The 15228-nt window shown below is 46.2% G+C and overlaps 3 protein-coding genes across 3 annotated transcripts; 1 reads left to right on the top strand and 2 right to left on the bottom strand.

Moving 5' to 3' along the window:
- Positions 34-5160, top strand: LOC110431322 (thioredoxin-like). Its single transcript, XM_021450326.1, has 2 exons — positions 34-301; positions 4554-5160. The coding sequence occupies exons 1-2, from the start codon at positions 88-90 to the stop codon at positions 4865-4867; spliced, it is 528 nt and encodes a 175-aa protein (XP_021306001.1). The 5' UTR covers positions 34-87; the 3' UTR covers positions 4868-5160.
- Positions 5286-8010, bottom strand: LOC8066397. The gene is made up of 3 exons (XM_002437605.2): positions 6164-8010; positions 5848-5938; positions 5286-5757 (listed from the first exon to the last, which is right to left on the bottom strand). The coding sequence occupies exons 1-3, from the start codon at positions 7898-7900 to the stop codon at positions 5561-5563; spliced, it is 2025 nt and encodes a 674-aa protein (XP_002437650.1). The 5' UTR covers positions 7901-8010; the 3' UTR covers positions 5286-5560.
- Positions 9499-12444, bottom strand: LOC8069249 (clathrin light chain 2). The gene is made up of 3 exons (XM_002437604.2): positions 11964-12444; positions 10378-10531; positions 9499-10285 (listed from the first exon to the last, which is right to left on the bottom strand). The coding sequence occupies exons 1-3, from the start codon at positions 12236-12238 to the stop codon at positions 9857-9859; spliced, it is 858 nt and encodes a 285-aa protein (XP_002437649.1). The 5' UTR covers positions 12239-12444; the 3' UTR covers positions 9499-9856.

Here is a 15228-nt window from a genome sequence, read left to right as displayed (position 1 = left end):
ACGCCCAGCCACATCCTAGAAAAATACGTACTTTTGGGAGTTTTACGGTAGCGGATTTCTAGCTTTCCTTCCCTTTGCCTGCCTCCCATGGCCACCGGCACCGAGACTATCGCCGCCGCTACCCTCGGCACCAGGCGCCCGCGTCATTCCCGCACTGCCGCCTCCTTCCTCTCCTTCCGCTTCCGTCCCTCACCGCAGCTATCAGTCGCCGTAGCCGCTTCCGCGTCCCTCCGCGGCAAGGCCAAGGCTCACGCGGAGGGCGCCGACAGCAAGGCCTCCGCCGCCATCGACGACCAACACGGTAACTATCTCTAGACCCCCGGATCCTGTGCTACTCCTTGCTGCTGCAGCAACTAACGGCTCAAGACCTACGAATCCCCTTGGTCAGATTTTCATTTTCCTACCAAACCGATCTGATCCTTTCAACTCTAATTGAATCGAATTGGATCGTTGGACCGTCGCCGCAGCTGCTTCTGGGAGTGTAAGATTATTGACAGGGGAAACCAAGTTCAGTTCACGCCTTTCCATACTGACTACTGCAGATTGCTGTGCTTAGTTGATCAATCACTATTGAGTACTAGTACCTATTACTATTTCGGTGGTAATCATTGCGTGATAAGGACTAGTAGTACATTAGCAGCTGCCTGCTTATGAATTGAATTACTTAGGCCTCGTTTAGTTCGCGAAAAGAAAAGTTTTTGAGTATTGTAGTATATTTATAACTATAACAATTAGTGTCTAATCATAGAAGTAAGTCCGTTCATTTGAGCTTATCTGCCAAATCTGGCAGCTATTCAGAAGTGTTTTTCTCTCACAACAAATCACAACAAATCAGCGTTCAGAGCTTTTCAGCCAAGCAAACAGGTTATGCTTAAAAGATTCGTTTAGTAAAATACATGCAAATTGTGTAATTAGTTATTTTTTAATAATATATTTAATGCTTTATGCATAGGACGAAAATTTTTAGGTGAATAGTAAACAGGGCATCTAGAATGCTGCATGTACATACTCTACTCATAAACTAGACTGACCATGTTTATTCTCCTTTTTCCTCTTTTAAGTGAGTGTTCTATAGGTACATTACGACCTTGTTTAGTTCGAGAAATTTCAATATTTAGGACTCAATTCGCATGCCTCTCAAGATTTAGGACTCAATTCGTCTGCCTTTCAAAAAATAGGACTGAACATGCGAATTGCTTCAAGATTTAGGATTTCAGGCATTTTCAGTCATTTCTATTTTTTCTGAAATGTGTTCACCTCTCCATGGCACCTAAAATGACCAAAGTGCCCCTTGCATCTACCACATGAGACAGCGACGAGGCGAGCCTGGACGCGCTGGCGGCAGACGGGGTGGCCAGCCTCCAGCGCCGGCTGCTCCGGGGTAGGTGGTAGGCTCTTGGGATGAGCTTCCTCAGCCACCCGCGTGGGCGCGCCGGGCCCGCCGCCGCCGCCTCGGCGTCCGGGGACATGGGCGCCGTCTCCGAAACCGCCCTCGCCGCCGCGTCCGCCTCGATGGCCACTTGCTGCCGCCGCTCTGCTACCGTTGGGACTTGGGAGGGTGTGTGTGTGTTGGTTTGGCTGGAAAAAGATCGGGTGGTTGGTTGGGAAGACGGAAGCAGGAGGGATAGATACGTGGAGGTGGTGGGCGAGGCGACGTGCTGCCTGGATTGGAGCGGACGACGAGAAGACCGGTGGTTGGTTAGATGAAGGGGCACTTAGGTCATTTTAGGTGCCAGGGAGAGGTGAAAACATTTCAGAAAAAAAAGAAATGACTCAAAATGCTTGAAATCCTAAATCTTGAAGCAATTCGCATGTTCAGTCCTATTTTTTAAAAGGCAGACGAATTGAGTCCTAAATCTTGAGAGGCATGTGAATGGAGTCCTAAATATTGAAATTTCTCGTTTAGTTCCTACCTAAAAACTTTTCATACTAAATGTTTGGACATATGTATGCAGTATTAAATATAGATAAAAAAATAACTAGTTGCATAGTTTGCATGTTTTTTGCAAGACAAATCTTTTGAGCTTAATTAGTCCATGATTGGACACTAATTACTATAGCTACAAATATGCTACAGTACCCAAAATCTTTTTCTTTTCGCGAACTAAACAAGGCCTACATTTTAGTGCAGCACCAAGATCCTTTTCCTTTAATTTGCTGCTCTTCCCATTGATTATAAATAAAGTTAATAAAAGTATTGTTCTGCGGCTTAAGCAAGGTGTGTTCTGCAGAGTCTTGACATCTATGGTTGCACTTTATAGCATTCGCGTGCGCGGGGTCTCTTGCCATTTCCTGTGCATTCAGTATAGTGCAGCATTAGCACACCTATCTATCAGGTAAACAAACTTTGTTAGGGAGATTCTCACGGATAGCATGTGATTGCATGGTTGTTTCGGTGATGGGGGATGGCTTCCTGTGCCCTAGCTTGTTGTTTACATATGAATCCGCATACGTTCCTCCTGGGAGTATCTCCTAGAGATGTTGAGCCATAGGGGCTTCAGTACAAGGTGGACAAACTGGTTAACAGCGTTACTCAGATTCTCTTCATGCTAAATGGGAGCGCAGGTCCAAAACTGAGGCATGCTCGGGGATTAAGACAGGGCGACCCTCTGTCGCCTTATTTATTCATCTTGGCGATGGATGTGCTGAGCAGAATTTTTGACATTGCTGCTGAAGAGGGACACTTGACTCCGCTTAAAGGACGACAAGCCAGGCTTCGTCTCTCTCTGTATGCTGATGATGTCATGATTTTCACCAACCCAATTAAGGAAGGTATCAGCTGCATCATGCGGATAATGAAGGCATTCGGCGAGGCTACTGGACTAATTATAAATATGGCAAAAAGCTCTGTAGCCACAGTCAGATGTGAGGATGTCGACATGGATGAGATACTCGGTGACTTCACAGGAAGAAGAGTCTCCTTTCCTATCCAATACCTGGGCCTGCCACTCACTCTTGGGAGGATGAGAATGGTACATTTGCAATACATACAAGACAGAGCTAAGAGCAAGCAAGCTGGCTGGCAAGGAAAACTTGTCAATGTTGCGGGTTGGCGAGAGCTGGTTAAATCTGTGCTCAGCTCGCTGCCGGTTTATCTACTGACAGTGATCAAGGCGTCAAAGCAATTCTTGAAAGAAATTGATAAGCTGAGGAAAAAATTCCTTTGGGCTGGAGATGGGGAACTCACTGAGGTAAATGTAAGGTGGCATGGACATGAGTCTGTGCACCACAACCAAACGGCGGTCTAGGCATCAAAGACCTCGATCTTTTTAATCAATCGCTTAGGCTCAGATGGCTATGGTTCAGCTGGGACACCAGAGCAAGACCTTGGGAAGGCCTGCAGATTCCAATAACCGAGGAAGATAGAGCCCTCTTCAATGCAGCAACAGTGGTCCAGCTTGGAAATGGTAAGAAAGCGTCCTTCTGGAATTCAAGATGGCTTAATGGTGAAGCTCTGGCTACGCGATTCCCGCTGCTGTACAAACATAGCAAAAGGAAAAATAGATCGATGGCCCAAGCGCTAGCTGATAATATGTGGATCAGTGATATTGACCACAACCTAAGCCGCGAGATCATCATCGAATACACTCAACTTTGGGTATTGCTAGAAGACATAACACTAGCTGATTTTCAGCAAGACACCATCAGATAAGTGCTGACATCAGATGGCTCCTACTTGGCCAGCTCAGCCTATGCAGCACACTTCATTGCAAGGACTAAGTGTGAGTATGCAACACAACTTTGGAAGATCAAAGCCCCTCCGAAGTGCAAGTTCGTCTTATGGCTCCTGCTGCAAAATAGAATCTGGACAGCAGCCCGCCTGCAAGTAAGGGGATGGCCAAACGAATATTTCTGTCAACTATGTCTGAGGAATTTGGAAACAACACATCATCTTTTCTGTGAATGACCAGTGACCAGGGAAATCTGGAAACAGGTGGGGCGTTGGATTCAGATGCCGTGCTTGATGCCTGAAAACTAGACTCAAACTGAGCACCTACAAGATTGGTTTGTCTCGCTGATTGCTGAAACCCCAATCAGTTCGTCCTGGAGTGGGTTCAGCCATCATCCTTACTATCTGGGAGCTATGGTTGGAAAGAAACAGCAGGGTTTTCAAGAAAACAATCAAGACGGTCCAGCAAATTGTGCATTCTATTTGTGATGCAGTGCGTAACTGGACGACGGCAGGGAACCAAGACCTGGAGCTGCTTACTCACCAACAGTTGACATTGGTTCCTACCATTTAGGAAACTTCCTTTTACTTGTTGTCTTTTATTATTAATGTAAATCACCATTAGTTTCTCAGGGGTGGCTTGGGACCAGCCTTCTGGGTCCTGGGCAAAACAGTGATAGTGGCGCATCTTGTGCCGCTATCTCATGTTGTAATTTGCTCTTATCTCTTTCAATGAAAGCCGGTAATGGATCTTTCGAAAAAAAAAAGAATCCGCATACGTTCCCACAACCTGCTTCTCTTGTGGTGGACGCAAACCATCGTTTGGCTGCTGTGATGACTGAGACTTGACATGGCTAAGGCTAACCATTCTTCCTTTTTACAGTGCTGGATGTAGCAGAGTCGACCTGGGATGACCTCGTCCTTGGCTGCGAGTGTCCGGTGCTTGTCGAGTTCTGGGCACCATGGTGCGGCCCTTGCCGTATGATGCACCCTATCATCGCGGACGTGGCGAGAGCATACACCGGCAGGCTGCGCTGCCTCAAGCTCAACACTGACAAGAACCAGGAAGTGGCGACAAGGTACGGCATCAGAAGCATCCCCACCATCTTGATTTTCAAGAACGGGGAGAGGAAGGAGACGGTGATCGGGGCTGTCACGGACACCACGCTAGCAACAACGGTCGAGAGGTTCTTGTAGCCCACCCACAGGCTATTCGCTCGCCATCTGCTGAGACTTAGCCTCGTTTGGAGCATGTCACACAATGCAGCCTGAATCAAAAGTTGCAAACGTGAAAATGGACTATTGCACACAGGACTCGTCTAGTGTTTTTTCTTCTTATTATTATTAAAAAAAGAAGAAGTTGCTAATAATTGCTGTCGTTGTTACTAATACCACCTGTTGCAACACATGAAAAAAGGAGAAACCAAAACATCTTGCTATGCATGGGACAGATGTTGCATTATTACCCTTTGTGAAAACATGTTTGCTGACATGCTTGTCATCATCGCCCTCTCTTTCTCTCTGTCTTTGCCATCTCATTTCAGGTTCTACCGTTCTAGTGTAGTGTAACCCTCTTTTTAACTGAAAACCAACCAAATCACATCATGCATGCTTCTTTCAGCTCAAAATTGATGGCACATTTTTTCATTTGTATTATGTATTCGATTCAACCACACATTCCATACAAAGAATCATATTGCATTGTATCGCAGGACTAACTAAACTGAGCTTATGTTTCTCTCCTCGCTTGAGTTGCTACAAGCAGAAGAGGCAGAGGAAACTACTGTCCTGTAAATCACATCCTAGCTGCTTATATTGATTCATCCGGCAATCATGATTCCTGATAGGTAGCTCATATAGGCCCGCAGCTGCTCCGCCAAAACAAACTGTCTATAACCATCGGCCATGGTAGTTAAGCTCTGATATGCACGATGACAGCGCCTCCCTCACCATCTTGTTGTCTGCTTCCACATATAGCACATCTTCGAACAAGCTCTTCGCCTGCTCCAGAAGCCTCACCTTATCCCTGCTGTTCCGAGGCCGCAGATAGGACCGCTGCTGCAGTGCAGTGCCCCATCTGTAGAGAGCTGCAGTGCCATAACAGTTCCGCATCAGCAAATATATATCCAACCAAAACCACCAAACATGGCTAACAACAGAGCATTGTTGTCAAAAACCTTCTGGAGCATAAGTGTTGCTTCTCGACAATATGGCATCAAACTTATCAATTGCAGCAAGATACACCCGGTCAGCATCGACTGCGGCCTCCTGCATCAATGTTTCAAGTAAATGAAATCAGCATGAACATATTGCGAGTCTTCTTCACAAATAGCAAGGCATAAACTAACATTGCATTTTACTAGCAGATTGACGCTGTTCCTCAGCCCTTTTTTTTTTTGCCTAAGTGGATATTGATTATTGGCAGTTTGAATTTCTAGAGCATAAACAAGACCTTCCCATTCATCATAGTTGATAAAAAAATGCAGCTCATACCGGTCCAATGTCAGCAAGTAGTTGTGCCCGGAAAATAAGTGCTAGTCCCCAATTGTACAATGCCTTGACGTCACCTGAATCAATGGAGAGGGCCATCCTGTAGCTTCTGCCAGCCTCAACAAGAAGGCTTTCACATTCCTCACATACATCGACAAGAGCGGATGAAATGCTCTCTCTGCTTAAGATTCTCCTATCTACCTTCCTGGACCGTGAAACACGCTCCCTTCCATTCAGAAAAGCACCGCTGTTGGCCAAGAGTGTCCTCAGCTCACGACTAATCTTGAGCTTGAGCTCTCCGTGGAGAAGGTATGTGTTCCCTAGCTGACCCACTGCTACCAGACTCGTTGGCCTCAAAGCTACAGCTGTGGAAAGGAGCCTAGCTGATTTGTACAGCAGTGCATCCGCAGTCTCTTCGTCAGCCATGGCCATCATGGATTCCCTGGCCTTCCTCAAGATCTCTGCAGCTTCCTTGACGTTTCGGCTGAACTCCTCGCCATCCGAATCAGCAGAGGCGCCTTCATCATCATATAAAGGATGCAAACCAGCAGCATTATCGACAAAGCCGTCATCAGTCCTGTCTTGTGTTTCACTCACCTTGCTACCACTGTCGCTGTGGCGCTCAATCTTGAACCTGTAGGACCTGTCCCGGATTTCAAGCGTCCTCTCCAGCAAAGATGACTCCATGGATTCAGCGGAAAACCTAGTAGAACCACCTTGAAATGGGCCATCATTCTGCACATGGTCACGCCGATGCCTGTGCTTGGACACTAGTCTCTCCAGCCGAGCATCCCCCACCCCCAGAGTGGCGGTGGCGTCAGCACGGGTTCCTGCATCCTTGGATCCATTGTCATCCTCGTCAAACTGCAGCATGCCAAGCGGCCTTCCATTTGCATTATCGACTATAGAAGGATCAAATGCAAAAGGCTCTTGTTGCAGAGTAGAATCCACGGGCTTATTATTCCCAATTTCTTGTTGCTGTTGAGCAGCAGTAGCCTGGTTGTTGGGATTGGCCACGACTTGAACATCTGAAGTGCTGTTGCTTTTTGCAGGCTTCTTCCTTGGCGAGCTGAGGCTGAGGTCCCGCACGGCGTGGCGAGCCCAGGCACCGAGATAGTCGACGACCTCCCAGAGCGGTCCGAGCGCATCTGACACGGTGTCGCCTTGTTGCGCGGCTACTCTGGCGGCGTCAGCGACGGCATCGCGCAGGCGATCGACGGCCTGGACGAGGAGGCCCGGGCGGGCGTCGGAGAGCAGCTCGTCCCTCAAGGCGCAGGCCTGGGCATCGAGATCGGCGAGGAGGGCGGAGAGGCGGCGGGGGGACTCTGGCTGCGCTGAGGAGGACAGGTGCCTGGCTGCGAATCCAGCGGTGAAAGCGGCCGCGAGGAGGGGGAGGGGAGGTAGGCGGGCGAGGGCGAGGGCGAGCGCGACGGTGGGGAGGAGCACGAGGAGGCCATGCGTGGTGGGCTGCGGCGGGAGGGAGAGGGGGAAGGGGAAGGGGAAAGGGGTGTCGGGCGCCGCGGCGAGGTCGGCCCAGCCGTTGTACGACGACGCCGACGGGGAGGAGTAGGAGTAAAAGTAGGCAGAGGGCGGTCGGAGACAGCTGAGGCGAGGCGGGATGGATGTGGATGGAGGCGGCCTCCTCGTCCTCGTCCTCGTCGTCGACCTCAACGGCAACAAGGGTCGGGTGGCGAGGAGGCTCCGGCTGCTGGAGGTGGAGGGGGAGGAACCTGCAGCCATCGGACAGGATAGCTGGATAGGAGACAGGACAGGGATGCACTGCCAGCTGCAAGTGAAAGACCATCTGCTATCATTTCAAATCAAATTTCTCCAAATTTCGAATCACACTCTAGCATTGTTTCAAAATCAAATTTCTCCAACATTAACCAATAATAATATTATAATATGAAAATAGACCAGCATCTGTGGCATCAAATTTGCTTAATTAGATCTTCCATAAAATACTTAGATTATTTATCAAATCCGCTGGTCATTTAACAATATTTTTTTCTCAAAAAAAAAAATCTGCGAACATTATTTTAAATCATGCAGCTAAGAGCATCTCTAACGATCCCCAATATTTCATTCCCAATAAAATAATATTAGGGGCCTCCAATATTACCTTTTTATATTATTGGGGACGATGCTTTAGCAGATCGTGAAAAAACTTCCCCAACCCATGGGACCTAGCCGTCAGATTTGTCTCCTTCCTCTCTTCCTGCTGCCTCTTCTTTCTCCCCCCATTGACGCCTCTTTCTCTTATCGGCGAACAAGTGGCCGGCAGGCAAGCAAGCACTGGCAAGCAGCCATCGGGGCACTAGCAAGCAGTCAGATCGGGCCACATCGGCAAGCAAGCAAGCACCAGGGCACATCGGCAATCAAGCAGCCTCTTACTCGTCGTGCTGCAAGGCCTGCCAGAACGACACAGAGCTCGCGAACACGCAGCTGGTGGCCATGCAGGTTGCTGCTGCGCTGCGTGCCATCTCGTGTTCGGGGTGAGTGGCCTCCAGGCTACCGGCAAGCAGCACATCGGCGAGCGCGGGGCATACACCTGGGTCGTGGTGCGTGAGCGTGACCTCGGGCTGCCGCCAAACCATCTCCGAGCAAGCATGTATCTCCGGTCGACAGTTGGGGTGGGGCAGTTTGGGTGGGCCCCATCTACTTGGGGAGATGCAAGTCCCGTTTTTTAGGGGAGATGAGGTGTTTTTTGGTCAAAAAAAAAAGATGTTATTGAAGAGCTGTTGGAGCAACAAAATTGCATCGTCTCCCTCAATATGATACGTTTATGGAAGATGAGGGCTCATATTAGGGAGCTGCTAGAGATGCTCTAAGAGCAAGTATATTAATTGGTTGTAAGCTAGCTAAATGCTAAGATGAAGAAGAGAGGAAGAGCAGTCTATAAGCTTACAGCCACCTTAGACATAAGAACCAAGAAACTTTGTGAAAGAAATAAGTGAGTCATATATTAATAGTCAATAGCTAACTATTATATGAGTGGACTGAAAAAGGCTATAAAAAACCTTACATGGACTGCATTATTAGCATTGCTCTAAGCGAACAGGCTAGTTGATATACTTTTTAACAATTGGTCTAAGTAAAAGAGGCTTGGCTTAAAACAAAGCTAAAATGATCCATAAGTTGGAATAAAGCAAGCAGATTTTGTGAGATTTATCAAATGTCATTTAATTAGAAGAAAAACATCGCAACAGCACAAGGAACCAGTCAGGATCCATCCTGAATGAAGATAATCAACACAAGAGAGCTGTTTATTCCACACACGATTCACAACAAAATATATATACAACTATTAAGCAAGTCAAGCATCCCTAGCTCAGATAGATCAAAATGCACAAAAATATACTCCATATATGCAGCAGATAGTAGCAGAACAATACAATCAGTTTTTATAACAAAGGAAAATTTCCAACACTTGGAAGAAGAAACATAATACAGCCACCAAAACATACATCCTCCTAATACAACCTTATTATTACCATGAACCAGGATACACATGCCCTTCTCTACAAAATGCAATAAAAATATATAGTAATGTAAATGAATCGAGGTGCCTTAACAAATACACAGTGCATGTCTCCACCATGCCGGAAATTCACACGTTTTCAGTTTCACCACCACCGCCTCTGCAACAACTCTAAATAAGAGATTTTTCACATCCTCCTACCATAAATGATTAGATTAGGCAGCTGCAATCGGCTCAGTTGCTGCTGGTGGTGCTGCTGCAGGCACTGGTGCCACCGCGGCGGCCTTTTCCATCTCAGGGACACTGCCATTGGCAGGGGCTGCTGGCTTAGCTCCATCCTTTCCAGCAGCAGCTGGTGCTCCATCCTTTCCAGTGGCTGCAGCAGGTGGCGGGGGTGGCTTCATGTGTGGTGGGGGAGTGTGCTTCAGCTTCAGCAATATCTGCCGCATCCGTGCCATGTCTGTTGGCTTCCCAGGCTTTGGGCCCTGGATCACCACGATCCCAGGCTTCTTTTCCTTCTCCTTATCTTTCCTTGCCCCTCTCTTCTCGATGTTAGCAATCTCATGTGGGATAAGTTCTGATATCGCCTTCCAGTACTGCTTATCCGCACCAGCATGGAACTTTTCCTGGTTTGCTAGGAAAAGCTGGCGACAAAGCAGCAGAATAAGAAAATAAAAATGGCCAGGTTTTCATCTTAAAAAAGAGACGAATAGGATATACAGGGTCCCAATCATACCTTCTCCCTGTCACGGTTTTGGCCCTTGCTTGTCTCAACATTGAGCTTTCTCTTCTCAACAAAAGCTTTCTTAAACTCTTCAGCATCAACGATGATTTGGCTCCTCAGCTCCTTCTCATTCTTCTCCTTTTTCTCAAGGTGGATAGCATTTTGTCTGTTGATCATTGGTGTTAGCATACACTTTGAAGAATGAAAGGTAGAGAATACCAGCAACCATTATTTAATACTGGTTACAATGCCTATCTTGACTACCCTGCCATTTTATGCAATTGTCGTATGACCAGAAGAATAGGATAGAGTAAACTACAACAGGCAGACTGAGAGTAGTGAACATAGGTAAATAAAATAATACACAGCAAGGGACAAATAAGAACAACATCAAGGCTTACTCCCAGGAAGATTATCAGGATCGCTGATAGTGAAGAAATATATCAAACGAAACGCACAATAAACTAAACGAGGAATTGCTAGAAGGTATAAATTAAAACATGCGGATGTGCTATTCCAGGATTGAATACTGATGCTCTAGTGCATGTTATGAAGCAAAAAATAGAGTTGTTCATACACATAGACCCTGTTTAGTTCCTAGCCAAAAACTTTTCACTCTGTCCCATCGATGTTTGAACACATACATGAAACATTAAATATAAATAAAAAATAACTAATTACACAGTTTCCATGGAAATCGCGAGACAAATCTTTTAAGTCTAATTAGCCCATAATTGCTACAGTAACACACATGTGCTAATGACAAATTAATTAAGCTTAATAAATTCGTCTCGCGGTTTCCATACGAGTTATGTAATTAGTTTTTTCAGTTAGTATCCGAACACCCCTATATCCCATGGAACATCCGATGTGACACCCAAAAACTAAACAAGACCATAGCTGTTCAGTGGGCACAGCAAGCTTCTCAGCCCTACAAGGGAGGGAAAAAAACTAATGACAGTACGACCAAACCATGCACAAACAGTGAAGCTGAAGCTTTATATGATTTAACAAAGCAGCAAGGTAGCCCCACCAATGCATTTGTGTTTTACTGTAATGACAACCAAACAAACTGCATCCTAGATTCCACTAGCCCTTTTTTTAAGCATGTGCATGTCACGGTCTAGCAAATTGCAAAATGAAGTTGCAGACGCTTATATTAGTTGTATGCAGAAGAATTAGGCGTCCATCGCTTATGCAGAATTCTAAGGCAGACAACGCAACATGATAGAAAAAGGAAGCAGTATAAATTGATGTACTTGGTAACTACTGGCAGGTAAGGTATGAGGGAGACGTGAAATGGTTGATGGATCCACTGAGCGAGGATCGCATCCTATGCACTGAATTTTGAGTAGATCACCAGCGGAATTGCATGCCACTGCACTGCCATCAAGTAGTGTGTGTAGTAGCAAGTACCGACGGATTTACTAGTTGCGATGAGGTGGTGAGATCTATCAAAGGGCGCTGAGTCTAGGCAGGTCGGCGCGGCACGATGGGATCCGCCGACCCGAACCCGAGGCGTAGATCTATTGTAAGCAGACAGCGGGGGATGGCAGATCTGGGCAGCAGAAGCGAGGGGAAGGGAAGCGTTGCCATACCGGCGCCACTCGCGGAGCAGGAATCCCTCCTCGCGCCCCATCTCGGTGGGCGGCGGGAGGATGGGCCCACCGTTGGAGTCAGCGGGTGCGGCGAAAGGGTCGTCGTGGAGGTCGCCGTTGGAGTGGGGCATGCCGAAGGGGGAGGGCGCATAGGCGTCCGGGGAGGCCGGGAAGCCGTCGGCGGCGGGGGCCGAGCCGTCGAAGTGGAGGAAAGGGTCGTCGTGGAAGGGCGCGGCGGCGGGGGAGGAGGTCGGGGACTCGAAGGCGGTGGCCATGGCTGGGGTGGGGGATCTGGGATGGGAGGGAGGGAGCGAAGGAGGAGGGTGGCAGGTGGGCTGGCGTCCCGTCCCTTGATCTGATCTGAGGTGACCGAGACGAAGCAAATGGAAATGGAACCCGAGCGCAGCGAGGTGATGCTGCTGATGGAGGGAAGAAGAGGAACGAAACGCAGGCGCCGACGCCAACGACGCCCACCCACGGTGCTACTAAGAGCAATATTTGTTGGGCTGGAAGGTTTATCGTAGCCTTCTCCCAGTCCACCCATACAATAGTTAACTATTCACTATTAATACATGGTCCATTTATCTCGTTCCTATGCCTAACCTAGCTGTAAGCTTACAGCCTGCTTCTCCTCTCTCTCCTCCCTTCTCTCCTCCACCTCACCATTTAGCCAGCTTATAGCCCACTATAATACTTGCTCTAAGGCCCTGTTTAGTTCACCACTTAAAAAATTTTCATCCATCCCATTAAATCTTTAGACACATAAAAAATATAGATAAAAAATAAACTAGTTACACAATTTGGTTAAAAATCACGAGATGAATCTTTTAAGTCTAGTTAGTCTATAATTAGCCTTTAAGTGCTACAGTAACCCACATGTGCTAATTACATATTAATTATGCTTAATAGATTTGTCTTGCAGTTTTCAGACGAGCTATGTAATTTGTTTTTTATTAGTTTCTAAAAACCTCTCCCGACATCTTTCCGACACATCCGATATGACACCCAAAAATTTTTCATCTCCAAACTAAATAGGGTCAGGTCTTGTTTAGTTTCAAAAAGTTTTAAGATTCTTCATCACATCAAATCTTGCATCACATATATGGAATATTAAATATAGATAAAGAGATAACTAATTGTACAGTTTATCTGTAATTTACGAGACAAATCTTTTTGAGCCTAGTTAGTCCATGATTGAATAATAATTGTCAATAAAAACGAAAAGTAGGCAAACCTAAAAAATTCGCGAACTAAACAAGGCCTAAGGCTAGTCAAATAGCTAGTCTAGGAAAAATTTTATTGGCTATGATGATATTTTTAATGATAATTTACAAATAGCTAGGTAGATAAGGTATAAAAATAATAAAAAAATAGCATTTTCATTGACTATCAAGGAGAGAAATTAAATAGCTAGCGACTCCCAAATAGCTAGCAACTTGTAAATAGCTAATTTAGCACAATCTTTCAAAAATACCTCTCTCACGTAACTCTCCACTGTAGTGTTTATTTATTCTTATTTATATGTTTTGAGAATCATTGGAGACGTCCTAATGTGAATGAATCGTGTCATGCATAAGGACCGTATTGTATATTATGCTTTTTTGCGATAAACTTGCCTCTATTCATATCATTTCGGAGCTTCATATAAACAACTAAGTCACAAACACAAGCCGGAGTTACATGCCACAATTCCGACCGGTGTGTTTTTTGACTTGTTTGGCTAACATGTGCAACCCTACTACAGGATCTACTAGCAAATGTAAAAACAAACTCCGAAGAGGCGAGCCTGAACTCGTTTATCTTGAGAAGGATCGGTGTAATAATAAATCGTTGCATCTCACGTTTTTCCCATAGCTGAATGAGCTCCAAACAATCAGTTTCCAAGTGAATCTTGTGAAAGCCAAACTGAGCAGCCATCTTCACTGCGTCTCGACATGCTAGCGCTTCTCTCACCATTCATTTTGACAGAGAAGGATACTGACTTCACACACATCATCACCCGCTCTATAAAAGGAGGATGAAAACCAAGCTTAACCATAATGCCTTGGAGATAATCCCACTCCACTCTTATCATAAGCCTTTGCCATGTCTAGTTTGACAGCACACGCTCCAAACTTTCCTTTCTTCCTCTTTAAATAATGAATGCATTCATATGCTACCAGGACATTGTCGGTGATCAATGTGCCAGGTACGAAAGCACTTTGTTCCTCTGCAATAATATCATCTAGGAACTCCCTCGTCCTCATTGCTAGTACTTTGGAGCATATTTTATACAACACATTGCACAGAGATATCGGCCTAAAATCCTTTACCTCTTGAGGGTTCCTTATTTCCGGAATTAGCACAACCGTCGTATGATTGAGATCACTCGGGAGAGCACCACCATTCAGGAAATTTAGCACCCCTGCTGTGATACTCGGCCCCAACATCTCCCAGTGAATTTGGTAAAATCCGGCTGCCAAGCCATCTGGTCCCGGCGCCTTGCTCCCTCCCATTGCAAATAGCGCCTTCTCCACCTCCCTAGCACAGTATAGGCGTGCTAGACGCTCATTCATAGCCACAGACGTACACCTTCTGGGGAACATGCTGTAAGACAAGACCAGGAGCCAAGCCTTCACACGCCGTGAATAGGTTAATTCTTGTAGAAAGAAGTAGTTGCCTCCTCTATCTCATCTTGATTTAGCACGACGAGCCATCATCCCTTCTCAAGCGATGATATAGAATTTTGTTTTGATCTCATCCTTGACTTGGCCTGAAAGAAGGCTATGTTTCGATCACCTTCTTTGAGCCAATCCATCCTCGCACGTTGTTTCACCATAATCTCTTCTCGTGACAGCATCTTCGACATTCTTGCAATTATCTGATGTTCCCGAGCAGATGGTCCAGTGCCTATATATAGTCCGGCTCCCCTCCTCCTCCAATTCATGGCGCATCAAATTCAAAAAAAAAAATCACTGAACCAAAGATGTCTCGATCCCAGATCGATGATCTAGATTGCACCCCATGCAGCCCCGCCTGTACCTCTTCCATAGAAGTGTTGTTCCAGTAGCTGAGGACCAAGCATCACGAACCACTGACATATAACTTGGTTTACTTTGCCACATAGGCCTTGTTTACTTCTACCCAAAAACCCAAAATTTTTCAAGATTTTCCGTCACATCGAATTTTTAGACGCATGCATGGAGTATTAAATGTAGACAAAAATAAAAACTAATTACACAGTTTGATCGAAATTGACGAGACAAATCTTTTGAGTCTAGTTAGT

The sequence above is a fragment of the Sorghum bicolor genome, chromosome 10 (assembly GCF_000003195.3).
Source record: "Sorghum bicolor cultivar BTx623 chromosome 10, Sorghum_bicolor_NCBIv3, whole genome shotgun sequence".
Lineage (NCBI taxonomy): Eukaryota > Viridiplantae > Streptophyta > Magnoliopsida > Poales > Poaceae > Sorghum > Sorghum bicolor.
Note: the sequence above shows the minus strand (reverse complement) of the source record. Positions and strands in the feature narration are given on the sequence as shown.

Coding starts and splice junctions, on each gene's coding strand:
- LOC110431322 (XM_021450326.1), top strand. CDS start 88: ATGGCCACCGGCACCGAGACTATCGCCGCCGCTACCCTCGGCACCAGG. Junction 302..4,553: donor CGCCATCGACGACCAACACG/GTAACTATCTCT, acceptor TCCTTTTTACAG/TGCTGGATGTAGCAGAGTCG.
- LOC8069249 (XM_002437604.2), bottom strand. CDS start 12,238: ATGGCCACCGCCTTCGAGTCCCCGACCTCCTCCCCCGCCGCCGCGCCC. Junction 10,532..11,963: donor CTGCTCCGCGAGTGGCGCCG/GTATGGCAACGC, acceptor AATGATCAACAG/ACAAAATGCTATCCACCTTG. Junction 10,286..10,377: donor AAAACCGTGACAGGGAGAAG/GTATGATTGGGA, acceptor CTTTGTCGCCAG/CTTTTCCTAGCAAACCAGGA.
- LOC8066397 (XM_002437605.2), bottom strand. CDS start 7,900: ATGGCTGCAGGTTCCTCCCCCTCCACCTCCAGCAGCCGGAGCCTCCTC. Junction 5,939..6,163: donor TACTTGCTGACATTGGACCG/GTATGAGCTGCA, acceptor ACATTGATGCAG/GAGGCCGCAGTCGATGCTGA. Junction 5,758..5,847: donor CAACACTTATGCTCCAGAAG/GTTTTTGACAAC, acceptor ATGGCACTGCAG/CTCTCTACAGATGGGGCACT.